The sequence below is a fragment of the Sinocyclocheilus grahami genome, unplaced genomic scaffold (genome assembly GCF_001515645.1).
Source record: "Sinocyclocheilus grahami isolate Dianchi unplaced genomic scaffold, SAMN03320097.WGS_v1.1 scaffold3.1, whole genome shotgun sequence".
Taxonomy (NCBI): Eukaryota; Metazoa; Chordata; class Actinopteri; order Cypriniformes; family Cyprinidae; genus Sinocyclocheilus; species Sinocyclocheilus grahami.
Window position 1 is genome coordinate 289596 of NW_015505182.1, and position 26478 is coordinate 316073.

General features: G+C 35.7%; 3 protein-coding genes across 10 annotated transcripts in view; 1 reads left to right on the forward strand and 2 right to left on the reverse strand.

Moving 5' to 3' along the window:
- LOC107556909 (uncharacterized) lies at window positions 1-13066 on the forward strand. The gene is made up of 7 exons (XM_016240193.1): window positions 1-225; window positions 3290-3403; window positions 3769-3831; window positions 8370-8540; window positions 9357-9546; window positions 10317-11147; window positions 12441-13066. The coding sequence occupies exons 1-7, from the start codon at window positions 193-195 to the stop codon at window positions 12671-12673; spliced, it is 1635 nt and encodes a 544-aa protein (XP_016095679.1). The 5' UTR covers window positions 1-192; the 3' UTR covers window positions 12674-13066.
- A 2893-nt stretch (window positions 13067-15959) lies between these two features.
- On the reverse strand, window positions 15960-17884 carry LOC107581865 (uncharacterized). The gene is made up of 6 exons (XM_016267538.1): window positions 17735-17884; window positions 17148-17178; window positions 16749-16852; window positions 16523-16615; window positions 16388-16434; window positions 15960-16229 (listed from the first exon to the last, which is right to left on the reverse strand). Exons 1-6 carry the CDS (start codon window positions 17796-17798, stop codon window positions 15960-15962), a joined length of 609 nt encoding a protein of 202 aa, XP_016123024.1. The 5' UTR covers window positions 17799-17884.
- A 6279-nt stretch (window positions 17885-24163) lies between these two features.
- The window catches only part of plekha6 (pleckstrin homology domain containing, family A member 6), a 104960-nt gene continuing 102645 nt past the window's right edge, over window positions 24164-26478 (reverse strand). For all 8 annotated transcript variants that reach the window (XM_016240666.1, XM_016240452.1, XM_016240304.1 and 5 more), the window contains one exon: window positions 24164-26469. Coding sequence is in view for 1 of the 8 variants with exons in the window: in XM_016240452.1 (XP_016095938.1) it covers window positions 26426-26469 (44 nt within the window). In the remaining 7 variants the exon portion in view is untranslated. The remainder of the gene's footprint in view (window positions 26470-26478) is intronic.

The following is a 26478-nucleotide window of genomic DNA, read 5'->3' on the forward strand; positions in this document are numbered from 1 at the left end:
CAAGGTGGCACACCTCAACTGTTTCACATGCAGATCCGTTTCAAGAGCCTTCAATATCTGGATGCTTGAAGCCCACAGAGATCTTTGGTGGAGCAGACCCTATCTTCATTAGGATCAAACACAAAACAAAAAGACTAATCCAATGAATCTACATGTGGACTTCATTGCTTTCTATTTGCTCAGGTCAGCCAGATGAACACACACATAACAGCCCACAAAGCCAAGGTAAGTCTGCTGCTCTCCTTTGACATAGACTTGTTGCTTAAGGAAGGTTTTGAAGTGAATATTTGTGTCATTTGAAAATTGAAGATCCATCGATTTTCTTTTTAAAACCCGTTTCAGTTTCTGCTTCTGCATGATTAATAGATACCGTTAGATTGATGTGTAGAATGAGGTTTGTTTAATGTCAGATACGATGGCTGAAGATATCCCTCTTGTGAAACTTGAGAACACTGTTTTCCTTTCTTGTTGAACCTTTTCCCATATTTCTTGATTTATGTCCATCAAACTATTTCAGTGTAAGAAAGCCAAACCATTAAACAACTGTGGGCAAATTTCGTAAGACATGGAACATGCAGAAGAAAACTGTGGACTGTGAAATTTCATTGCTTCAGTTGGCTGCTTTCTTGTTCTCTTGGCTGTTCTCTTCAGTTAGCAACTGCTAAGAGAAAATATCACTGTTAGTTATTCTGGCTATATTGTCGACTGCTGAGTTGCTATGTCCACTCTTAATCCCTTTTTTTTTTTTGGTCTCACACATACAAGTGGTTTCATACATCAGGTAATAAGAAACATAAGCTCAGGTAATGGAAACATTCACTTTATGGGGTCTTTATTCTTCTTACCTGTTATCACTACATGCTTTATTGGCTTGATAACCCAGGACTTCCCAGATCCATGGCAGGAAACACTAGTTCAGTTGTTTTTTACAGTTGTCTTATTGAAGCAGTTGTATTGCTTTGACAAATAAATAAATGGTGTATGGTATTATTTGTCTTGTTTAATAACATTTCTAATTTTGGACTTTAAATTTGAATGATATGTTTAATAGGATGTTTATTTATTTTCAATACCCTAAAATATATATATATATATATGCATATATTTACTAGTATATTCATTTTCAACATTCTTAACAATATATTTAGTACATTTGCTTGGAGACTTTCAACACACGGAAGAATATATTTATTCATTTCCAACACCTATTTGATATTAATTTATCATAGATATAGATATTATTATAGCAAGTAACACACTGAATAAACATTACAGTCTGAAGTAGAAAAACGGCAATATTATTATGATTATTATTATTGCAAAATGTACCCCAAAAATCTTAAACAAAAAAATAATAATAATAAAACCCCATAAAAGTATCTACATATCTGACAAGCAATAAATGGCGACAGACTGTCTGAAATTCATTGTACATTTCCTTGGTGATTTTTGCATTTTATTGCCTAGTTAAGCTAAATTTGCTTGTCACCCTGACATCTACAAAGCCAATTGAAATTAATCTGAGACAAACTATTTGCAGTTACTTGTCATAAATGAGCCTTGTTAAGCTATTTTTTCTGTCTCCGATAAGGCAGAGCTGAAGCAGCTTGTGAGGTTTTGTCAAGATGTTGTTAAAATGCTGTCTGGCTTTTATCAAACTCTTAAGAGGTTGACGTGAAGCATCACATCTGCTGTACACATGACTATGAGTCCATTTAGCTCTCCTGTGGAGAAAAGCTTCGATAACTTTTTGAGCAACGATCTAGTCATCTATTTCTTGTTTTTCTGATCTTGCCAACATCATAAACAGTTTTATAGTTTCAGTGGGTTTTCACACCAGAGATTTATGAAATTTGCTTTTGTGTTCTGAGAGGTAAGGAAGTACTTATGCCCACGTTATGACTTTATTAATTGTAGTATATAATATTGTAACATTACATGATAAGTCCCTGTTGTGTCGCATAAACGGTGTTGCATAGTTCAGAGGATCAAAAAATGCAATGAATATGAATTCATCAGTAACTCCCCAATCTCTAAGTCACTCCAACCCAGAGATTGGGGAGTTACTGATGTTACATTCCTTTCCCATCAACATTTTCACCGTTTCAACACCAGGTTGCTCCAGGGAGATTTTCACTGTTGTTGATATAATATTAAGTAGCTTTGGATATGTTCAAAGTCACATGCAAGCTGGAAAAAAATCAAGCTGTTTGTTATATTTTCTTAATTTTGCTAGTAAATTTCACAAATAATTACAAAGAAATGGCAAGCAACACATTGAATTAAACGTGAATAGTTTAAGTAGAAAGGCTGAAGTAGTATTGAAGCAATATTAGGTTGTCTGGATCCAGAAAGATCCAAACCTCTCTCAAACTTCTCAGTGAGCTCCACCTGCGATCCCCACAATCGGAGACTCCGCCATGCCTTGGCAGCATTGAAAATAGGGACAGGCACGAGGGATGAGACACGGAGTTTTTTCATTAAAAACTTTCCACAACAAGTGCAATCAGCACCCTCGAGCAATGAACGCACATGCTCCTCTCCCAGACACATAACACATAGGTTGTGTGTGTCCTCGGGTGTCAGAAACCTATGACACAAAGTCACACACTTCCTAAAACATTTGGTCGAGCTCTTAGTCATGTCTCACACATGCTGGACAAACAAACGGCTCCTGAAGACAAAAAAACCTGGCAATGTGCATTATAGGTGTCCCTTTATACTTCTGGGTGCTCCTCCACAGTCTATGGCTCCACCATAGACTTTATAAAACATGGACGTAGTGTCTGGGATTTCACCCATAGGTTTCTGAAGAGCAAAGTGGCCAGAGCCAGCCAGAGCAATCTTGGCAGCACGTCACTCCCAAAACATCAGAAATGGGCAAAGAGGCAGAAAAGAGGATGTAATATGGGGTGTCTATGGGATTGACTCCCTTTTGGAGGCTGTGTGGCCAGTCAATGAATTGCAGTTTAATTCAATTAGTTGGATTCAAGAGAGAGGTTGCTGGATTCAAGGTTGCTGCTTGGTTCCCACTCAATGGGTGGACATGTAAATTCATGTCAATAGTTTCTAAATATATACTGTATGTGTGTGTCTTTATATATACATAATAAATATACACAGTACACACACATATATTATATAAACAAAAACTTTTATTTTGGATGCGATTAATCGCGATTTATCGTTGCCCAGCTCTAATAAAAATCTACTTTATCTATGCAGTTTTATTGTAATTAAAACTCTAAATTACAATAAAATAAAAAAAATAATCGTTTTGTGCTTGTAGGTAAGGCATCTGTGCTTCTTCCTTATCCTGGGCTTTCATTTGGTGTATGCTGGTGTGCCAGGTCCATGTAAGCACTCTGTCACCCAGGACCATCTCTTGAATTTAAGACGTCTGGTAAGATACGCTGCTTTTACTAGCAGTAAATCACCTTGTAGACTGAACAAAATGTACTTGTATTATAAAATTACACATAAAAGTATTTATTATGCTTTGTTATTAAATCCCACAGCTGTCTGTAATGTTCACTCACATAAATTATTTGGATAGTTTGAATTCAGAAGTATTTTGGCATTCAATCTTTCTAAATGAATGGCAGCACACTAAATAGCGCACTAGATAAAAATCTAATGGGAAAAAGTTGTATGAAAGTGTGCCTGGCCTCTTTTAAAGTCCCTATTAAAATTGATACTGATGTTGATAAATATGAGCTAAACATATGGCAAACTATGATTTTTCACACTGAATTCTTTCCTTTGCAGATGAAGAACCAGTTGCAAAATGGTTGTTCAATAACCTACACCTTCACTGAGCACCAGAACCTGGTATGCACATTTTCACTTTTTTCATGTAATGACACATATAGATTACCAGCTTTCCTATGGGTATTTCAACAGTTATGAACAGTATATGAAAGACCCTGATATGGTTGTTGGCATTCTGGTATAATAGATCTTCCTACCAAGCCACAAAATCGGTTATTGATCTGAAACAGATGTTTCATAAGATCATGTTTTACAACAGAGAGGCAGCAAAACCATGTGATGCAAATTTAAGCTATTAACTGTCACCCATTTATTAAAATAGGCATGAAAGTGCACTATCCAAACTTAAATTGTTGTAATTTATGAACACTTTGGAATACAGACCTAAGGTGGGTCTCTTTTTAAAGACGAAAATGAGCAGATTATTAAGTGGAATTTTTTCAAAAAATTTAAGTATCAAAAAGTTATAGAAGTTTAAATTTACTGTAAAGAAAATGCACTATACTAATTTTATTTTATTTTATATATAATAAATATTTTACATAACAGGTGCCGGGTGCCATCCAAACTCCATTGAATTTTTTTAATGCATTTTTCTGTCACAAATGTCTAGATTTCGCTGTCAATATGGCTTCTATATAAAAATAAATTTAATTAAATGTTTTGATTCTAAAAGACCATAATGCATTTTGTAATATGACACTTGACACCGCCCGCTCAGGGGGAGGAGACCGCAAAAAGATTCTAAAGTACCATTTTCATGGTAACGCAATGTCGATTTCAAAATGGTTTTCACAGGATGAATCATGGGTTTCTAAGCTTTCAAATGATATATAATTTATGATGATTACTAAAAGATTTGATAGAGAAAAAGGACAACAACAAAAAGAGAGCCAAGCGTCCCACAGGTGGGACAGTGACACTAACTATATATACTGTACATACATGCATATAGACAATAGGTGCATATATGGTTACAGTTACCTCGTGACCCTGTTTGTCATGACAGCTGATGCAGCTGCACTAGAACTCCTTGAATTTTTGGAACATGACTGTACAGTTTGCATAAGCAGAAGCTCAGTTCTTTAGGGAAATTATCCTGGAGGTCACTATTATATGGTCGTGTCTCTCAGCAGCTCAGCTCCTTTTTCAGATCCTTTTGAGTTGTTCTTTAATATATACATTTATATACACTGCCAAAGATCAAAGGTTTGGGGTACGTTTTATTTTTTTATTTTTTTATAAAAAGTATTTTGTGTAAAGACTCTAGCACTGAATCCCTGTTAACTGGGGCTGGATAAGCCAGACAGGCTCTCAGTGGACTGTCTCAGAATAGTCTACTTGCTCACTGGTCCAGAGCTCCAAAGAAGTTTTGAATGCATCGTTCAGGGCCCCAGATTCTTAACATGGCCAAGGGAATTTTTGGTGGAGGTGTGAGATGGCTGCACACTTATAATAACTTTAACTTAATACTTTATTACAGTGAGTCCTGGACAAAGATTTCTGGTCAGTTTTATTGTTAAGGCAAAGTGGCTCAGATTTTTTTAATGCATTTTTCTGTCACAAATGTCTAGATTTCGCTGTCAATATGGCTTCTATATAAAAATAAATTTAATTAAATGTTTTGATTCTAAAAGACCATAATGCATTTTGTAATATGACACTTGACACCGCCCGCTCAGGGGGAGGAGACCGCAAAAAGATTCTAAAGTACCATTTTCATGGTAACGCAATGTCGATTTCAAAATGGTTTTCACAGGATGAATCATGGGTTTCTAAGCTTTCAAATGATATATAATTTATGATGATTACTAAAAGATTTGATAGAGAAAAAGGACAACAACAAAAAGAGAGCCAAGCGTCCCACAGGTGGGACAGTGACACTAACTATATATACTGTACATACATGCATATAGACAATAGGTGCATATATGGTTACAGTTACCTCGTGACCCTGTTTGTCATGACAGCTGATGCAGCTGCACTAGAACTCCTTGAATTTTTGGAACATGACTGTACAGTTTGCATAAGCAGAAGCTCAGTTCTTTAGGGAAATTATCCTGGAGGTCACTATTATATGGTCGTGTCTCTCAGCAGCTCAGCTCCTTTTTCAGATCCTTTTGAGTTGTTCTTTAATATATACATTTATATACACTGCCAAAGATCAAAGGTTTGGGGTACGTTTTATTTTTTTATTTTTTTATAAAAAGTATTTTGTGTAAAGACTCTAGCACTGAATCCCTGTTAACTGGGGCTGGATAAGCCAGACAGGCTCTCAGTGGACTGTCTCAGAATAGTCTACTTGCTCACTGGTCCAGAGCTCCAAAGAAGTTTTGAATGCATCGTTCAGGGCCCCAGATTCTTAACATGGCCAAGGGAATTTTTGGTGGAGGTGTGAGATGGCTGCACACTTATAATAACTTTAACTTAATACTTTATTACAGTGAGTCCTGGACAAAGATTTCTGGTCAGTTTTATTGTTAAGGCAAAGTGGCTCAGGTTTTTCAACTTGGCCAAGATTTCTTTTAAACCTGTCAGTACTTTTATAAAGAAGCTAGAATTTATTTAAAATCTTGTTTGTTGAGGTTTCATTTTTGGATCACACAAAATCTTAAAATAACACATACAGTAAGTATCACCTCTGATTAGTGTGAATGTCATGCCACAAAATTGGTTATTGATCTGAAACAGATGTTTCATAAGATCATGTTTTACAACAGAGAGGCAGCAAAACCATGTGATGTAAATTTAAGCTATTAACTGTCACCCCCCATTTTTTAAAATAGGCATGAAAGTGCACTATCCAAACTTAAATTGTTGTAATTTATGAACACTTTGGAATACAGACCTAACGTGGGTCTCTTTTTAAAGACGGTTATTTACACTGACAATGTTTTCACACAATGAAGTGCATCACATTCTTTAGTACTAGGAATTAAACGTAATCAAATTAAGTTGTTTTTACTGATTGTTGAGGTCAAAGAAAGTCTGTTTTTAAAGGTTTTCAAACTCTCAGCACGGCATGTGTGAAGAGGAAACGTTTACTGAAGGAGACCACTGGCAGAACAAAAATAGTGAAACAGTCGAAACGTGCTTTTGGATATTTCCAAGGCCATCAGTCATGTTAAAAGTTTGAAAGATCACAGCTTGAAGACTGCTCTGGACACAGATGTGTTTTGGGATCCCTGCAATTCAGCAGGAATTGTTCATATATATGCCAGATGTCCCTTATATTTGAAGAATGCATCTTGAATCACTGTCTGTGAGATAACGAATGAAGTGACAATTCAAAGATTTCAGGCTCTCAAACTAGGCAAGCGAGCAATAATTCTACTGTAATCGTGTGCTTGACCAAATCACTTATCCCTGAGGGGACTATTTGTGTGAAACTACTAAACGTTTGAATGGATAAATAGTTCAACTCGACTCAAATAGTAGATGGGAAAGCCTTTGCATGAAATGTCAGTGAAAAAAATCTGGTAAATTAATTAAAAGAATAGTTTACCCACAAATAACAACTTACTGAAAATGCATTCACCCTCAGGCCATCCAAGATATACAGTAGATGAGTCTGTTTCTTCTTGAGAACAGATTTGAATAAATTTAGCATAACATCCAATGGATCCTCTGCAGTAAATGGGTGCCATCAGAATGAGAGACCAAACAGCTGATTAAAAAAAAATCACTAAGAAACAAATCCATCAAGACGTTTTAACTTGACTGATATACAAGTCCATCCATAACTGGAAGAAGCGTTAATATGGATTATGGACTGGTATTTTGATGGGAAGTTACATTTTTAGGTTTTAAAATGCCTTCATGGTGGATTTGTTTCTAACAAACAAATAACTTGTCAAGTCAAGTCACCTTTATTTATATAGCGCTTTTAATAATACAGATTGTGTCAAAGCAACTGAACAGCATTAATTAGGAAAATAGGGTGTCAATAATGCAAAATGACAAGAGCAAACACTCATTTTTCAGTTAAAGACAGTTCATCATTCAATTCAGTGATGTCATCATCCAGCTCAGTTCAGTTTAAATAGTATCTTTGCAATCAAGTCAACGATATCGAAAATGAAATGAAGTGTCCCCAACTAAGCAAGCCAGAGGCGACAGCGGCAAGGAACCAAAACTCCATGAGAACTTGTCACTTCTCAAGACATTAATTGATGGTCTGGATTATTGTGATGTTTTAACCAGCTGTTTGGACTTTCGTTCATGGCACCCATTCACTGCAGAGGATCCATAGAGCAAGTGCTGTTGGGTAAAGACAATTGAAGACAATGAAAAGACCATTTATTTTAGGCAATGCAGCGTACATTTCCTCCATTTGTAAGAATGAAAAAGTCCTGCTGGCCACGTGTACATGTACCCTTCTGTAGAGAATTGAGATACCCCATCAGCATTCAAATGGAGTGCAAGCTCTATGAAAGAGCAGGTTTGATTTGAAGCATGAAATTTGCAAGCACTGTCAATTGGAAAGCCTGTATTACAATAGGAATAAAAAGTCACAAAATGTAGTCTAAAAGAAACTTCAGTGTGTGTGTGATAATATCAAATGTTCATTGTGGTTGTCATATGTTTGTGTGTTCCAGAGTGTTGTGTGTTATGTTAAAGCAGCATTCCCTCACATACTGGAGCTACTCAACACCCAATTCAGATATGCCAAGGACTCGGACAATTACCGTTATACTAATTCACTGAAGAACTTGATCTACAACATTTACTCCCAGAGATGCATCCCTCCAATCAATGAGGAGATTGAGGTGAGTCCATATATATTCTCTTTGAGAGCAGTGGTGCCTAAAATTGTCTATTAGTTATAAATAATATGGAAGAAGATTGTTGTCTTTTACTTCTTTGTTTTAATAGCAGAAATAATCCCACGTCTTTTCAATGACAAATAACAAAACATCTGGCAGCTTTATTTAAGAAACGAGCTACAGGAAACATTAGGCATTGTGCTGTATGTACATACATTTGAGATGTATAAAGTTTCAAGAAACCAAAGGTCTTGGACAGTAGCTAGTGGTTTTGGCAACAATGGTCAATGGTTTTTATTCAAATAGATTTTCTTGCATTAGTGTTGGACTGTTTTGTTAAAATGTTTTATTAAATGTTTAATTCTGGCCCATTTTTGGAAAAAAGGAATTCAGAGTTATGATTATTTTGTTATTTTAACCACTGCCAACATGAAGTTCATTGGACCACAAAGTCCAGAGGAAACCTTTCCAGTTGCAGTCCTAATTAAATCACAGATAAATGCCATGGTGCATCATATGTCTTTGTCTACTCTATTTTTAAAACAAAGTCAGACAGTTTGTTGTCTTTGGCAGGATGCACACAGGGAAAACCAGTGTATATCATATAGCTACTTTTATATATCCTGGAATGTTTACCAAAATTATAAAATTGATTTAACCTCAAAAGGCAATGGATATATAATTAAATGATCTGCTTGAATTAAAATATTTGCATTAAAATAACTTTACAATGACCCGTGTAGCCTACCACCTGCTTCCCCAGTTGTTAGGGTTCAGCCTAATTCTTCTGGGGAAAAAAACATGTTTTACACCCTACAGGATAGCCCAAAGAAGTTCATAAGAACCCACATGACTTTGCCCAGGGCAGCTTTGGAGAAAGTTGAGGAAGTGATTCGCATGTATATGGGTCTGATGATTCAGAGCAACAAGCCTGTGGACTGGAACTGTGAGGAGGAGTACACAGAAGATTACCCAGAATCCACCACTGAACCTCTCAGCCAAACAGCAGGTAGCACAACTGTTAAGTCCAGCAATCATCTGAAATGACACGCTCATTCTCATTGCGAGAGCTTTTATGCAACAGTTAACAAGAATTTAAAGAACAAGTTTGCCAATTTTAACTAGCTTTGTATTGTAACAATGTTGGTAGTAAAATTTAACAATGTTCTAGCCAAATGGAACCCATATAAGCCCTCTAATTTCTCAACAAAAAAAATGCATTTCTACTGCAGACAGACAAGTTTTATTAAAAGCCCATCTTGCTAATAGTGAATAACCCCTTTAAACCAGAGTAGCTGACATTTTAGACACAATATTGCCAGTTTCCTTTTTGCACCGCTTGTGAAAACAGTTGTAATGAAGCTGAAGTACTGTAGAATCATTGAGCACCTCCGAGCAACACACCATAGTGGTGTTTCATTCCACTATTTCATTCATGTTTAGTGGTCAGCAAATGATCCAAAAGGGATTCATAAACACTCACTTGTTTTATTTTTTAATCAGTTTTTGATCAAATTCAAACAAAATGACTCAAGACACTTTCTGCCACCTACTGGTGTAACAACATAACCGACAGAAAGAGTCACAAATACCCATCAGTAAATTTATCTGGAACACACAACACAGACAAGCAGTGTAATTCGTTAAAAGGGGGGAAAGAAACTGAAATGGGGCAAAAAAGGCTCTCAAAATGAACCTCATTAGCAAAAGATTAGCAAAGTACCAGCTTACCTTGCTTTAGTTGTGTTTTTATCAAAATGTCCATTACATTTCCTCTAGGTGCCTCCGATTGCCCCTGCATTTGTCCAGCGGTGAGCATTAGACCAACTAAGTCTTCTGCATCCACAAGTCATTGGAATATTTACCCGAAATCTACTCAATCCCCACAAAGATCAACCTTTTCACTTGTGGAAACCTTGAAGGGTGGTAATGAAAGGACTAAACAATCTAAGTCTGCTGTCCCAGTAACCAAACACCAAACACTAGATCTAGGAACACCTGCCACATGGAGATCAACACAAGAACATTTATCCAACTCCCTCTTTGGTAGCACTCCAGCTTTTCATGAAGAAACTTCAAATTCAGAAACGGACCATGTGCCATCACCAGATCTTTTCCCTTCATTTACAAATTTTCAGGATGTATTTCCAAACAGAACTGACTCAAGTGTTGAGACAACCACCTCTGGCCCCTACCAAAAAAGCACAAGCGATAGCACGCAGGACGATGTGGAGAAGAGCACGCCGCTTTTACTTGCCAAAAGGTCTTTAGATTCCAAAATCCAAGAAGGACCATCCAGTTCCCTTGTAAAATTATCCATGAACTCAGTTACTACAACATCTCAACCAGCATACAAAAATATAAAGAGCACAGAGATAAAAAACAAGCCTTTCCAAATGCTTCAACTGAGTAAACACATTGCACCAGTCACAACCACAGTTCTGTCTTCTTTGAAAGCAGCTGCACATTCATCAGAAGGCTTAAGCGCCCTTGTTGAACAGCCAGGTCATTTACACAGCCCTCCTAAAAATTTCCAAACACACACTCAAAGTCCGGTGAGGATGCCAAGGAATTTCATGAGAACCGTCCATAAGGCAAAGCTCAGCAAAGGTGAGGTAGTCAGATAGTAGCAGTGCTATTGTAGTATTATTTATGCACTATTTTATTTTGTTATTCATATTTTCCATTTTCTTTTTTCATTTTAGTAATATTATTGTGTGACTTCGTCATTTTTTAAATATCATTATATTAAATGCTTTTCATCTAATATTTATATTTTATTTAAAGGGGTCATATGATGCAATTTAAATTTTTCCTTTCTCTTTGGAATGTTACAAGCTCTTGGTACATAAAGAAGATCTGTAAAGTTGCAAAGACTAAAGTCTAAAATCCAAAGAGATATTCTTTATAAAAGTTAACCGTCAGCCACACCTACCTAAAACGACTCGTTCTAACACGCCCCCACATATCTACGTCACGATGTGGGAAGATTTGCATAACACCACCCAAATGTTCACGCAAAGAAAGAAGGCGTAACTTTTATTCTCACTGTAGTATTGTTGCCACCGCCATGTCGTGAAGGTGCTGTTTGATTCGTTGTGAAAGCGAAACTACTTTGTTTGGCCTTCCAAAAGAGGACGTGTGTGTGACGCTGTTTCGTTGTGAAAGTGAAACTGCTTTGTTTGGCCTTCAAAAAATGGACACGACTAGAACTACTGGTTAAGTTGTATTTACAACACTGTTCCAGAACAGTTCAACCCAGTTTTTTTTATATTTAAAGAATTTGCCACTGATGATTCAAATGCGACTATTGAGCAGTGTAGAGTAGGGCTTGTTGTTTGTCATTTCTCCGATCACAAATGCATACATGGTTTTATGTTTACGCGGCACGATGCAATGCAACACGTAAAAAGACAGTATAAGTCATTATAATCCGTAAATATGTCCCCACTGGATGCAACTAATGCCTCGTTTATAATGGGTTTTATTGTTTTTGAATCATCGCTCCGGCCTGACAGGGCATCATCACAGTATGGTGAGGGGCGTAGCATTTCCGTCACACGCTTGAGGTATTCGGCCAATCATAACGCACTGGATAGCTGGCCAATCACAGCACACCTCGCTTTTCAGACCAATGAGCTTTGTAAAAATTGACGCGTTTTAAACAGGCGGGGCATAGAGGAGAAACAATAATGTACAGTATGTGGAAAATAATGTTTTTTTAACCTTAAACTGCATAAACACATTTCATTACACCAAATACACAAAATAATGCTCTTTTTAGCAACATCATATGACCCCTTTAAATGTAGTAGACATCAAACGTGAATGCATTCAAGGTCGATTCAGTCATGTGTTATTAATTCTGTGATGATTCACCAAAGATGCCTTTGGTTTTCAAAGACAGCAGATCCCAGGAGGATAGGCAGGAGATGAAGAACCAAACTCATCCAGACAGAGAAACACAGAGGAACCCTGCCACAGAACAATCCAGCAGTACAATCATCTCCTTTGGCACCGTGCTCATTATTACATTAGGGTGTGGTGGACTTCTGCTCATTACCGTCCTGTTTTACAGACAGCAAAAAGTAAGTGACTCACAAGTCATTTTTGCTCTTCTGAGAAGACCCGCTTAGAATGGCATCTAGGTCAATGCTGGTCTGGAGAGAAACATGCTGTGACCAGTAGCCAAAACATATGCTTGTTACTAGCTCTGGAGGTCTTTTCAGCAGGATGTCCCAAGTGATCTCGTTCAAACAGAAAAATCAACATTCTTTGATGTTTCCAATATGAGTTGATGGATTAAATTATTTATTCCAAACAAACAATAAATTGGGAAACAAAATATCAGCAGGTTGCTTTTTCTCATTCTGTATATAGAATTATAATACGTTTTAAAATACATCTTTTATTGCTCAAAAGGTGTCTACAACTAGGATATAGCACTAGAACAGGAAATGACTTGATCTGGCAGATGGTCCATTGGAAAATATGAAAATATTTTAAGCATTTAAACACACATTCATTTGACACATTCATTTTCTCTTTGCCTCGGCAAACTGACCATGAAATGTTGAACAGAAAATATAAATTATTCTTTAAAAAAAAAAAAAAAGAGAGAGAAGAGATTTTTCTTTCATGTCGGTTTAAGATTGTTCTCATATTCAAACACAAATATATATGGAGTGTAAATAAATCAATGAATATATACTGTATGTATACTGTATATACAGGGCAGGTGGAATGAAGCCGCATTCTAAGTGCCGTCTTTATGTCAGAAGTAAATAATTAATCTAATGTTTTGCTTGGCTCATGTTGTTAAAAGGAGTCTAATAGCAATATATTTAGTTCCGTACCAATAAACAAATGAGTAAAACAGATGGGTGCTTTGTGGAACGCTTAAGAACAGTCAACCTGAACAATGTGTTTCTCATTAAAACTATCCATTTACAATAAAACAATCTCATGTTAGTTGGTTTCAGTTTTTTTCATTTCACGTCACTGTCTTGACTCAGATGTGTATCATTTTCTTGCTTTCAAGTCACATGTTGTTTCTCTCCTCTAACATATGACTTGAATAAAATAATAAATGTCAGGGCAGAAGTGTGTGCAAAGAATTAGTTTGAAAAAAGAAAAGAAAAATACTGTTGTTATTTACATACCCTCGTTTTTTCAAATCGTATACCATTGTAAGGACCAGTTTAATAATAGTTTCATGGTGCTTTCACATCTACATGTGGCCTAATTTTGTGAAAAATAGCAACTGGGACTTTTGCTTCACAAAAGAAACAAAGTTATACGAGTTTTGAACAACATGAGGGTGAGTAAATGAAGACAAACACATTTTTGGGTGAACAATCCCTTTAAAAACACTTTTAGGCATTAAGGCAAACAGTGTGGTAATAAGGCAAGATAAGTTTATTGGTGTAAGTTTTCAGTGGTTAAACTTTCATTGAACAAAATTAATTAAACACATTCCAGGGATTTTTTATTTTTATTTGATCACAAAGCGATTGTGATACTGTTTACATACTGAAGCCTTCAACATCAAACAAAAAAAAAGTTTTTTCCCTTTCTATCATTGGTTATTTAAGTTTTACAACTTAATTCGATTACACTGGGTTATTAGCAATGAATTGATAACCACTAAGTAAACTTCTTTGTGCAAAGCTTGAGTTTAAATGTCAGAATCTTGAATTAACATTTGTATGGTATGATTTATATTACGAGAATAGTTTTTTAGTGGGGATTCCTGAAAACAGAGTGCTGTTGTTTAACCAAACCACCAAATTTCACAGGCCAAACCTCTGGATGTTCCAAAAAAATGATTGAAATCCTCCCTGTATCATTGCCTTACATTGTGCAATAGTCAATTTCTTTTTACTGCCTGCGAAAAAAACACTTTTGTAATTAAATGTTTGATTATGTGACAATGACACTTTGTCATATAAAGAAAAAGGTTTGGTTTCATTATGAATTTATTAAGAACAATCTATCTTGGACTAACAACATGATGCGCTCACAGCTGAGCATTTAATGAAACCAACAGATCAAAGGCCATTATTAGTCGGATGTGAGCAATGCAACAGCATTTCTTTCTTGCCTTGCCACTAAAGACGGACCACTCTTCAACTTCAGCATCTGTTATGAAATGAACTGTGTTTCAACAGAACCACATGCAGGCAACATGTTTGTTGCAAAGCTTCTATGACACAACATTTGCAAAAGCATGCACTTTAAGTTCACTGAACTACAATTATTCCATTCTGGAAGTTGAATTTAAAGCAGTCTCTGTGCAGTACCTGAAAGGAGCGCCGCAAAACACAACTCATTTGGTAATGAATTCAATTCAAATGCTAACTCAAAATAGAAGCGTTTCTTGGAACTTGGATGTCTCCTCTAATTATTTAAATATCTGTGTCTTATCAGAATAAAGAGGGTGACTTTTATAGTTCTTTTGGGTTATTTTCAGAATCTGCGGGGATCAGATATTGCAATGTGTGGTTAGGATTGGCCTTAAAATTAGAAGGATGATATAACATTGAATTTGTTTCGCTGTGCTCTTGGCATTGGCTCATGTAGAAATGTGCAACAAATAACATCACAGCTTAACACAAAGTTCACATCCTAACAGACTCTTCATACATCACTATATAGTAACACATACAGAGCTTCTGATACCACCAAGTGGTGGGACACTGGCAATGCAAGTTGATGGGATTCACCATAATATATGTGATCTCATAAAAAGTCAATATTGCCATTTTGATGTGACATAAATATCAAATATTAAATCTGTAAATATCAAACATTAAATGTGGGGGTACTGGGATAAATCTGGGATAAATTCTATTTTAAAATGATCCTTTTATAACAATGTTCCTGAGAGATTTTGCGTTACATCATGTGAGTTTTTAATGGTTTCCCTCGGGCCCTAAATGAAAAATGATGCTTGGTGGTGGAAACGCATAAAGTGTCGATGTTGAAAAGGGGCATGTTTGTTATCACAGTACATCATTTGATGACTGCACATTTAGAGTAGTTATTTATTGCTGTTAGACTTTCACAGATGCATGTCTGGTTCCTTCCTGTCAGGATGTGGTGTTTTATGATCTGAAAAATGCACTAAAATGCACGCCTGAAAATGCATTGGGAAAAAAAAAGCATCCCATTCCTTGTGTTTATGGGAACATTGTTTAAAATGTTATGTTTTTATTTGGAAAATATCAGTATTTTTAATTTAATCTTCTTAAAGAATACCCTCATGTTGTTCCAAACTTGCATGACTAACTTAAAATGTTATTTTGGACCCCACTGATTTTTTAATTGTATAGGCGAAAACATTCTTCCAAATATTTTTTGTTCCACAGAAGAAGGAAACAACGTGAGGTTGAGTAAATGATGAGCTACTAATTACACCATTTACTTCTCTGCCTTAGTAAAGACAACCTTGGAGTAATTCAGAGCAGAATCATCGCTGCTCAAACTTGTCGTACCGTCATCACAGCTCACTTGGCTTTTTCTTTTCTCCTTTTTCTGTTGGGACACTTCAACATTCACATAGTCTGTATCCATTTTTTTAAAGTCCACTAGTCCAAGGGAAGCAGTTTCTGAAACATTTATGTAGTCAGAAGTCTTTCGACGGTCTTCAAGGCTTACGTACCGTTGAGAGCTAGTGGAAAGATCTGACAGCTGACATCCAGAAACACACAAAAACAAAAGCCCTTATGAAACAAAAAATGGCAATAAAGAATTGTAACATTCTTTAAATGGTGCGTAACTCATCTGGAATACGTAGTGATGGCTTTCAGATGCGTGAGGAAGAAGTTAATGGTTTTCAAATGACTTACCGAGCCTTCAGGGGTCCCAGAACAAGTAGAGGATGAATTATCTGCACCTAATTATTGACAAGGCAAAAGTTTAGTGTGAAAACCTCAGTGGACAAACAGTAGGACTTATTGCAAAATGTGTGTTTTTACCATCACCTGAAGTAGGGGAGACACTTAATGCATTGTTCTGACACAAAGCAGTTGATTCTCTCGTGTCGCTGGTTGTGTGGATAGTGTCTCTTTTAATGGCTAAGTTCAAACAACAACAAAAATGATCACACACATACCAAAGCTACATCATAGTACTATAAGAAGCACTGGTCATTTACTATTATAATAAGGAATAAATAAGCAATTAAACATAGCACTGTAGTGCACTCACCACGTTGCATCGAGATGATCATTTTAAACAGAATTATCAGGAGAATAAGAATTACGGCAGCGAGGAAACAGACGACGGCGTACATCAACGGATGAAGATATTCACTAAAACAATGCAGAAATAAATGTTGATATCTGGAATTATCACAAGATTAAATTACGTAGTGAGGAGAAGAACAGTTTTAAGACATTACAACCAACTTGATCACTTCTCACGGAAGAAAATGCAAATACTATACAACTCAAAGGCTGAGAGCAAAAAGATTTTAAATGGGTTATATTGTAAATCTACCAAATACTTGTTGCATAGTTCACTCACAGAATTAGATATGATAAATTCAAGTGGTATTTCAGTTATACAATTATAGTAATAGTAATACATTGAGAATTATAGAATTACCAAACTGGGTTTCCTGCGTTTTTATTGTTATCTGCAAAAAAAAAAAAATTAATTTGCATTAAAACAAACTGATACAGGTGATCATTTATACAATGTGTGCTTTTTTCTATATTCAGTTTCAATATTCCATATTAATTTCCAAAAACCATGTAACTATGTAGTTACAAATTCCATGTCAAATTTATTTCACACATCATTTACATCAATATCTTGTATAGTATTTGTTCATAATAAATCATTCTGTATCACATTTATTCCACTCTTGATGCTTTTTTGTTTCATATCTGTGTTTGCCTCAATAAATAAACATCTAATTTGTCTGTCTTATTATATTTCAACTTACAAAAATTGGTTAACTGTTGTTATATACAACTAACAGTTTTTAATCATTTAAAATTAAATTTGAATTTTACACACTGCACATTTTCTTGAAGAATATTATCTTAAAACCTTAATCTTACATTTTTATTATTATGATATATTTTTATATCTATTTAAACTATATAGTCTACATTTCTGGTTTTGAACAATCATCATAATGTATTACAAAGCAAAAAATCAAATCAAATCTATGCCACGTGTCTTACCTGCCAGCACATTGAAGAGAAACATACAAAGAGTACTAATTAACAAAGGGTGTATAATCCACATGATGCCTTCAGAAACTCTCACAAATTAGTTCGATTTTCAAATTCCTTCTTATAATGATCTTTAATATTTTTATCAAAGTGTTGATCAAGTCTCCCCTTAAAAGCACAACCACGGAAATGCTCAGTGATTATCTAGAGTCAGTGGAAAGTTGTGGTTGAACGTCACCAGTCTTAAATAAGGTATAAGCCTGAAGATACAGCACTTAAGTATCCTGCTTTTGAAAGCGATTTTCTGAATGTTAAATTAAATTTCTACCTAAACACTCTTTTTTTTTTTTTTTTAACACAGAATAATCTGTAATCTGTAAAATCATAGTTTTATTTTTTGATTGCGAATAGTTCATTTTGGTTGTAAGTGCAAGAGTTTACCATGCTAAAAGGTCAATAAGCCTGAGAACAAGATTTTTTTTGAAAATGTGCATTTATCTATTGCATGAAGGGAAAAAAAACTCTAGAGGACTTGGATCAGATTCAGATCCTCTTGATTTGTACATCAATGCACTGTAAATCGCTTCGATAAATTATCTGTCAAATGCACAAATGTAAATATGCCATTCAAACCCTCCAAACCCTAACGACCATCACAGAGAATGCATACACACACACACACACACACACACACATACACACACACATGCATATATACACTTACACATACACTGACAATTATTCAAATGAACATGGCAATGGGAGTAAATGGCTTACCTTTACACTTGCTGGTATGGAGGTTGTGTTTGGTTTATGCAATCTTCAGACACAATTTATCTTTCTCATACAACAACATTGTCTGCGTCATAGCCTCCTCAGTGGGTCGCAGACCTCCACAACCCTTCCCTCTTTCCCTCTGATCTTGTCTTTTTTCCCCGGGGTGGGTCCACCACCCATCCCTTTCACAGGAACTTTCCGGAAGCACAAAGCCTTTATATATTTGAACTCAATATTATTTTCTATTTGAGGATAGTTCATTGAAGTTGGGGGGAGCAGACAGATGAAATAGAAATGAGATGATTGTAAAAGCACTGCTCTAAAATGTGTATTCATAACTCGAAGGGCTGAGGGCACATCAACAAGCTTTTAGAGATCACTGGACATTTTATTTTTACTTGTGTTCACGGCGAGAGATAAATCTACCTACGTGCGTCTTGTGCACTTCAAATCCTGATTTTTTAATTCTTCATTTTTTCCTTCATTCTTTTTTAAAGATATGTATTTAAAATAAATGAACAAAAATATTCTTGAGTAGAACAGTACTTTGTAACCAAAATGCAACTGATCTATGTAAGAAACAATAATAATATAGCAACATAAAAGGTCATTAAGAACAACTGAAAGGCTGCAGAAATTGGCAGAATCAAAATGTGCATTTATCTATTGCATGAAGGGGAAAAAAACTCTAGAGGACTTGGATCAGATTCAGATCCTCTTGATTTGTACATCAATGTACTGTAAATCGCTTCGATAAATTATCTGTCAAATGCACAAATGTAAATATGCCATTCAAACCCTCCAAACCCTAACGACCATCACAGAGAATGCATACACACACACACACACACACACACATACACACACACATGCATATATACACTTACACATACACTGACAATTATTCAAATGAACATGGCAATGGGAGTAAATGGCTTACCTTTACACTTGCTGGTATGGAGGTTGTGTTTGGTTTATGCAACCTTCAGACACAATTTATCTTTCTCATACAACAACATTGTCTGCGTCATAGCCTCCTCAGTGGGTCGCAGACCTCCACAACCCTTCCCTCTTTCCCTCTGATCTTGTCTTTTTTCCCCGGGGTGGGTCCACCACCCATCCCTTTCACAGGAACTTTCCGGAAGCACAAAGCCTTTATATATTTGAACTCAATATTATTTTCTATTTGAGGATAGTTCATTGAAGTTGGGGGGAGCAGACAGATGAAATAGAAATGAGATGATTGTAAAAGCACTGCTCTAAAATGTGTATTCATAACTCGAAGGGCTGAGGGCACATCAACAAGCTTTTAGAGATCACTGGACATTTTATTTTTACTTGTGTTCACGGCGAGAGATAAATCTACCTACGTGCGTCTTGTGCACTTCAAATCCTGATTTTTTAATTCTTCATTTTTTCCTTCATTCTTTTTTAAAGATATGTATTTAAAATAAATGAACAAAAATATTCTTGAGTAGAACACTGGGCATATTTGGTGAGTTTATTTAACATATTATAAAGGTTAAGTGTAAATAGGCTAAAATATAAACAATTAAATAAATGGACAACTATCCATCATATACATAAAAAACAACAGCTAAAATTTGAACAGTTCATTGCAAAAGCACCTCCAGATTTCCAGCATCTGCTCTTACACCATTGAGGAACTACTTACAGATAACCGTTAACTTGCACTTAAATTTAATTGGTAGTTAGATTTATGAAAGTTTTGTTCCAAGCATTGTAAAAGTTAAAAAAGGAATGTTTAAGGCTGTTGCGAGAAATCCAAAAGCCATTGGAAAGAATGACCTACAAACAATACTGAATCTTGTTATTTGCTAGTTTAGGAGAGGAACAATCTAAAAACAATGCCAATTCAAGCAGAGAAAAAAAAGCATGTATAGGGCAATGAATAGTAAAATAAAGGTTCCACAATTAGTTAGGCAAAATGCATCTTGGTTGGTTTGAAATAGGAACATCTTGGAGGCGTCTACCTTGCTCCATTAGGACAGGAAATGACTCAACTATGAAATCTACCTACGTGCGTCTTGTGCACTTCAAATCCTGATTTTTTAATTCTTCATTTTTTCCTTCTTTTTTTTTAAAGATATGTATTTAAAATAAATGAACAAAAATATTCTTGAGTAGAACACTGGGCATGTTTGGTGAGTTTATTTAACATATTATAAAGGTTAAGTGTAAATAGGCTAAAATATAAAAAATTAAATAAATGGACAAATTTAATTGGTAGTTAGATTTATGAAAGTTTTGTTCCAAGCATTGTAAAAAGTTAAAAAAGGAATGTTTAAGGCTGTTGCGAGAAATCCAAAAGCCATTGGAAAGAATGACCTACAAACAATACTGAATCTTGTTATTTGCTAGTTTAGGAGAGGAACAATCTAAAAACAATGCCAATTCAAGCAGAGAAAAAAAAGCATGTATAGGGCAATGAATAGTAAAATAAAGGTTCCACAATTAGTTAGGCAAAATGCATCTTGGTTGGTTTGAAATAGGAACATCTTGGAGGCGTCTACCTTGCTCCATTAGGACAGGAAATGACTCAACTATTTACTTACTTAAATAGAAGCACAAAGCCATAGGTCTCCACTAGCATGCCAATAAGAAGCCATCTTAGTAGAACTAAAGCCACACCTCCTAGAAAGAAGGCGGAGCTTCTGTCTCTGGAAAAAGAAGTGGGCCGTCCTCCTCAAGCCAATGACGAAGGCCAAACCAGACAGAAACAGAATCTGATAGCAGAGGAAAAAATGTTTGAAAAATACATAATATATGCGTACACACACTACCGTTCAAAAGCTTTTTTTTTATGTTTGAAGAAAAAAAAAGAAAAAAGAGAAGAAAAAAAAACGTATGCTCACCAAGGCTACACAAAGTACAGTAGTATTTCAAACAGCACAAAGTACACGCCGAATCCTGACAGACCCTCACCGATTTCTAGAATCCAAGTCACAATAGATTACAGCTGTATTCTTAGTTAGTCAATCAAGCAGATATGTTTGTAGTCATTTTAAAAAAATCTTCTAAACACTGCAAACCAAAACGTGTCTAAAATACAGGCCAGTCTTCATGTACTGATTTACATCGTTTTAATTTAATGGAGCAATAACAATTTACATTAAGTGTAAAAATGAACATAGCAGTGTCTCTAAGTTGAGCTGTAACTGTACAGAACTGTGACATATACAGTGCTTGTATATTCAAGTGAAAGAAAGACACTCTCTCTGAAACTCTGTGATTGTGATCATGGTTTTCGCTCTGTTGTCTCTCTTGGCTCAGATCTCCCAGTTTCAGTTCCTCAGTTTTTACTGGTTTGTGTCTTTCACACAAATGCTTGACTTTTGAACCCTACTGAAGGGTGAACATTAACCAAACCTATTAGACTGATGAGAGAGAACGCTCTCTGTGATTGTGATCATGGTTTTCGCTCTGTTGTCTCTCTTGGCTCAGATCTCCCAGTTTCAGTTCTTACTGGTTTGTGTCTTTCACACAAATGCTTGACTTTTGAACCCTATACCATAGGGTGAACATTAACCAAACCTATTAGACTGATGAGAGAGAACGTTCTGGCTGATGATCACTTTATCTCATCTACACTCTATCACAGTCCACTCACTCATCCACAGAAGCATGTGTCCACTCACTACTCTGCCCTCATTTCCTTACCTCACATCCCACAGCTGACAGCTTGCCACCCTAAACAACACCCTTTCACAACTTGTTAATATCCCCCTGCCCTTTAATTACCTTAATGTAATATGCCTTATTAGCATGACAAATAATTGTAAACCTGCAAAACAGTACACACACACAAAAAAAAAAAAAGTTTACAATTTTGGTGACTTGATAAACAAAATTATTATATGGCTTGTTGGAATACTTGGTCCTGATTGGTCAAGAGCAGCATTCTAGGAAAGCTTGTTCCCATCACAGAATTAAAAAAAATTAGTTTTTTAAGTTTAAATTAAGTTTATATTAAGTTTATATCTCAAAATTCAGACCTTATTCTCAGAATTGAGTTTATATGTTGCAATTGTAATTGCAACTTAGAATTACAAATTTGTAATTGCAAGTTTATAACTTACATCTCACAATTCTTACTTTTTTACCCTCAGTTTACATTCTGAAAATCTGACTTTTTTCTCAAAATTCTACATTTAAATCCCACAATTCTGTTCTGCCACTCTCTCTCTTACAATTCTGACTTTTTTCTTTTTGTTTAGAATTTACATCTTGCATTATTTTTTTGTTGTTGTTGTGACTTTTGATCTCACAATTCAGATTTTGTATTTGTACTCTTCTTCTTAGAATTGCGAGTTATAAACTCACAATTCCTGAGTTAATGTCTTACAATTCTAAGTTTAGAATGCTTTTTTTTCTTTCACAATGCTTCCACAGCATTCAGAGGTCAAATATTTGACTAATATTCTCTTTTGCCCATGGCAATGCCATAATATCAGTCTGAAACCAAAGCTGCCTTCATTTTGTATCACACCACAGATTCACTCTCTTTTATTCATGCAAACACAACTGCTGCCATCTTGTGTCTCTGTTATCAAGTGTAGAGAATCTTGAAAGACTTATGCAATTATACTGTAATTATTGCAGTGTTATATACAAATAAAAAAATTATTTTAACTAAAATCAATTTATGTCCACAAATGTATTTATTTGATGAAGAGACCTTAAATGAGCATATAATGTAGCTCACAGTCAGTACCAATACCAACTTTTTTTTTTACCTCAACCACAACCCATTCCTCTCCTGCTGTCTATTAAAACAATCTCCAACAATCTCTTTATTTTCTATTACACAAATACCTTTTCACTTTATCCACTCATTCATCCTATCCGGTGTTTAACAAATGCAACAAAGTGAACTGTCTATATAAACAACCAACTCTTCTTCACAACATAAAGTCTTAATACTTTTATTAGCACCATATGACATACCGCTGACACATTTTCTTGGCTTTCACTTTGTGGTTGTGTTGTTATTGTCAAAACACACCGAATTTATAGTCGCTTTCCAGTGAAGTCTCATCCCCAAATTAAACGCAAATGTAAAATAAATAAAGCAAATATTCAACACAAAGCTTGATTTTTTTTAGAAGAAACGTTACAAATGGCCCAGTAACAATTGTGGTCATAAATACGCGGTTGAGATTTTTGTGAAAACGTGTTGGAATGTTGAATTGACTGACTTTTGGCTCAACACTATGGGTTTGATTGTGGCTTATTCCATTTCCAACTGCCAAAACAAGATTAAGGCGTCACACTTTTGTAATAAATAGGCTTAATTTTGCTGTAATTAATTTAGTTTACCTCACAAGCTGCTGAAAAGAGCTTCTGTTGTAACTTATCTTGCAATACAGAGTAACCCTGTCTACCTCTGGGATTTGCATATTTGCAATGACATGTGAAAGATAACTTTGGCTGTTCTCTGTTTAAGGTTGAAAAATAATGCTTTTTGGACCCTGCAAGTAACACATTAATAACATTTGCATTATAGATATTTTTTCTTGTTTATCATTCACAGTAGATTCACATGAAATGAGTGAACAGTGTCGGAATACAATTATGAACGTACAAACTACTGAAGAAAAGTGATACGAACAAATGAAGATTTTTAATTACAAAAGAAGGTTTTAAATACATTCACTTTATTGCATGAGGGTACTTCTAAAGCAAGCACATTAAGTATTATTTTGTTTGATTTGCATAGCTCAAGCAGTCTCATTTTTTCCCTTAAAATAGCATTAGTTACGGTAAATATGAAGACATACAGTGTTTTGATTTTAAAATATTTACACAGACCAATGTGCTTATTTTGACTTACTGTAGTTAATCCCACTTTATATGCTACATGTTTTTTTTTTTTTATCAAATATTAGACATTTCTGCTTTGACTGTCCAACTGCAACTTTGAACATTTTGTCCAGTTACGTACAAAACACTTAAAGTGACTTTTAAACAAGGCCTTCAAAAGAATGCTGCAACGTTTCAGTCAATAAATTAAAAATATATCAGCCTCGATCAGTATCTCCATAATATATCAGATCAAAACTCTCTTTAATAATTTTACAAATGTAACCAATCAAACCTCATTTTATACATAGAAAAATATGCAATGCATTGATATTGTTTTCCTCTTACTGAAAAATGATAAAAAATATATCTCTGTCTTTCCCTTCAGGGCTGTTTTTGCTTAAAAGTGATGATGGCTAATCTGCTTCTGTGGAGCGTTATTCATTTTTCCAGATCTCATACGGTGTTTTAGCTTGATTCAGGGGTACAACATGATTTCCGTGACTTTTCTCGACGGAAGAGTTCCGTCAAACAAATTCTAACAAAACAGATCATACACAAGCTGAGGCCAGTGTTTAGTCAAGAGTTAGACTAATTTCACGTTAAAAAAAGACAAGCAGAAAGCACAGTATGGGCTAACAACTTGCATGGCATTTTAGAGGTTTAGGGGAAAAATCACCTCAAAGTACAAAACAGGAGATTAATATGGTTTGGCAAATTGTTCTTTACTTTACGATACATTATAATCAAGCTGCTTGATTACAGAGGTAATTACCAGTGATAGAAAAATAATCCAAAATATTGTTCCATTTAATTCCATGTCAATCTATATTTACACAAAAACCGTGCCACAGCAGAAAAGAAACAGCCAAATGAATCTCCAAATGGCACAACGATCCACAAATAAGGGCTTTGATATTCTGTTGGGGCAACAGGTTACATAATTTACCATCAGTATATACACAGGCTGTAATGCAAGTTGCTGGCCTCGCATGAACACGCATTGTTTCAACAAGCAGACTTACAACTCTAAGGACACTTCCAATGGTTCGGCTTTCTCTTCTCATTAATCTACCACACACACTCACAAGTATTTAGGTACCATTATTTGGTAACTACTGTCCTAGCAGTAAAAGCACTATGATGAGTCCACATGGCTTTGATGCAAAGATTAGAGTAATAGTCATATCAATATATATGCTTTCTTTATAGATACACACGGTACTTAAAGGCCTGACAATGGTTTGAGAGACTGCAACATTGACGGGAAGAGGGTTCTCAAGCCCTATCGTGAAACTGGAGAGGATTGTGGGAAAAGAGGAGGCCAGGAGGAGTCACAGTGAGTCTGGCCTTAAAGATGATGGAGGGGAAGTGCCCAATGCCAACATCCTTTGGATCAAGACAACAACGGATTCATCAACAGTCTACGATTGCTCCAGATTCCTACTGAGTTCCGTTCGTAAATCCTCAGGGGTTGATTGCGGCTTGTGTTCTGAACACAGCTAATTATCATACCAGCGGTTCCGAATCTTTCTTTCTGATGACTTGCAGATAAACTGAGCTTTGACAACTTTGCCGTAGTCCTTGGTCTGTTTTTTTCAACTTCCTCAAGCATGGCTATTTTCCTCTGGTCGCATCTCGATCTCCGTCACGCTCTTTCCAGTCACAAACATGCTTGTGTCTGCAGAATCCGCCCTGAGCAGCTGTACCCAGCATTTGTAGTATGAATCTGCTGTATGTACTCCAGTCAGTAATGTGACCGAGAGTAGATATGAATCTGTAAACATCGTCCACTTCCTGGCTAGTTTGTAGCTTTTATAATATGACTGCCATCCTCCGAAACCAAGTCAAAAGCGATGATAAATTGAATTACGTAGTTCTGCCGTGGGTTACACACTCCGAATGAGGATTGCGAGGAGATGGGGAGGCAGATAACCTCGCTCGTGAACAGCCCTCTGCAAACATCCAAACATTTTGAAATATTTCTCTGCATGGTGTTGTGTAAGTAATCGAAAGAAATACAATGTTTGGCAGAGGCAAAACATATGTTCTTGGTGTTCAGTGGGTTTTTTTCCCATCTTTTCTTTGTCTGCTGGACACTCAGAAGGGTTCATCGTCAAATTTGACAGCTGCAAGAGCTTGAGCTGGGAAAA

What these genes read in the sequence shown, in the direction of transcription:
- LOC107581865 (XM_016267538.1), bottom strand. Translation starts at nt 17,798, where the DNA reads ATGTGGATTATACACCCTTTGTTAATTAGTACTCTTTGTATGTTTCTC. An exon ending in AACGCAGGAAACCCAGTTTG is followed by an intron (nt 16,853 to 17,147) that starts GTAATTCTATAA and finishes GCATTGTTTTAG; the next exon opens with TGAATATCTTCATCCGTTGA. An exon ending in CTGGGACCCCTGAAGGCTCG is followed by an intron (nt 16,230 to 16,387) that starts GTAAGTCATTTG and finishes TCTGGATGTCAG; the next exon opens with CTGTCAGATCTTTCCACTAG.
- LOC107556909 (XM_016240193.1), top strand. Translation starts at nt 193, where the DNA reads ATGAACACACACATAACAGCCCACAAAGCCAAG. An exon ending in TAACAGCCCACAAAGCCAAG is followed by an intron (nt 226 to 3,289) that starts GTAAGTCTGCTG and finishes TTGTGCTTGTAG; the next exon opens with GTAAGGCATCTGTGCTTCTT. An exon ending in TCTTGAATTTAAGACGTCTG is followed by an intron (nt 3,404 to 3,768) that starts GTAAGATACGCT and finishes TTTCCTTTGCAG; the next exon opens with ATGAAGAACCAGTTGCAAAA.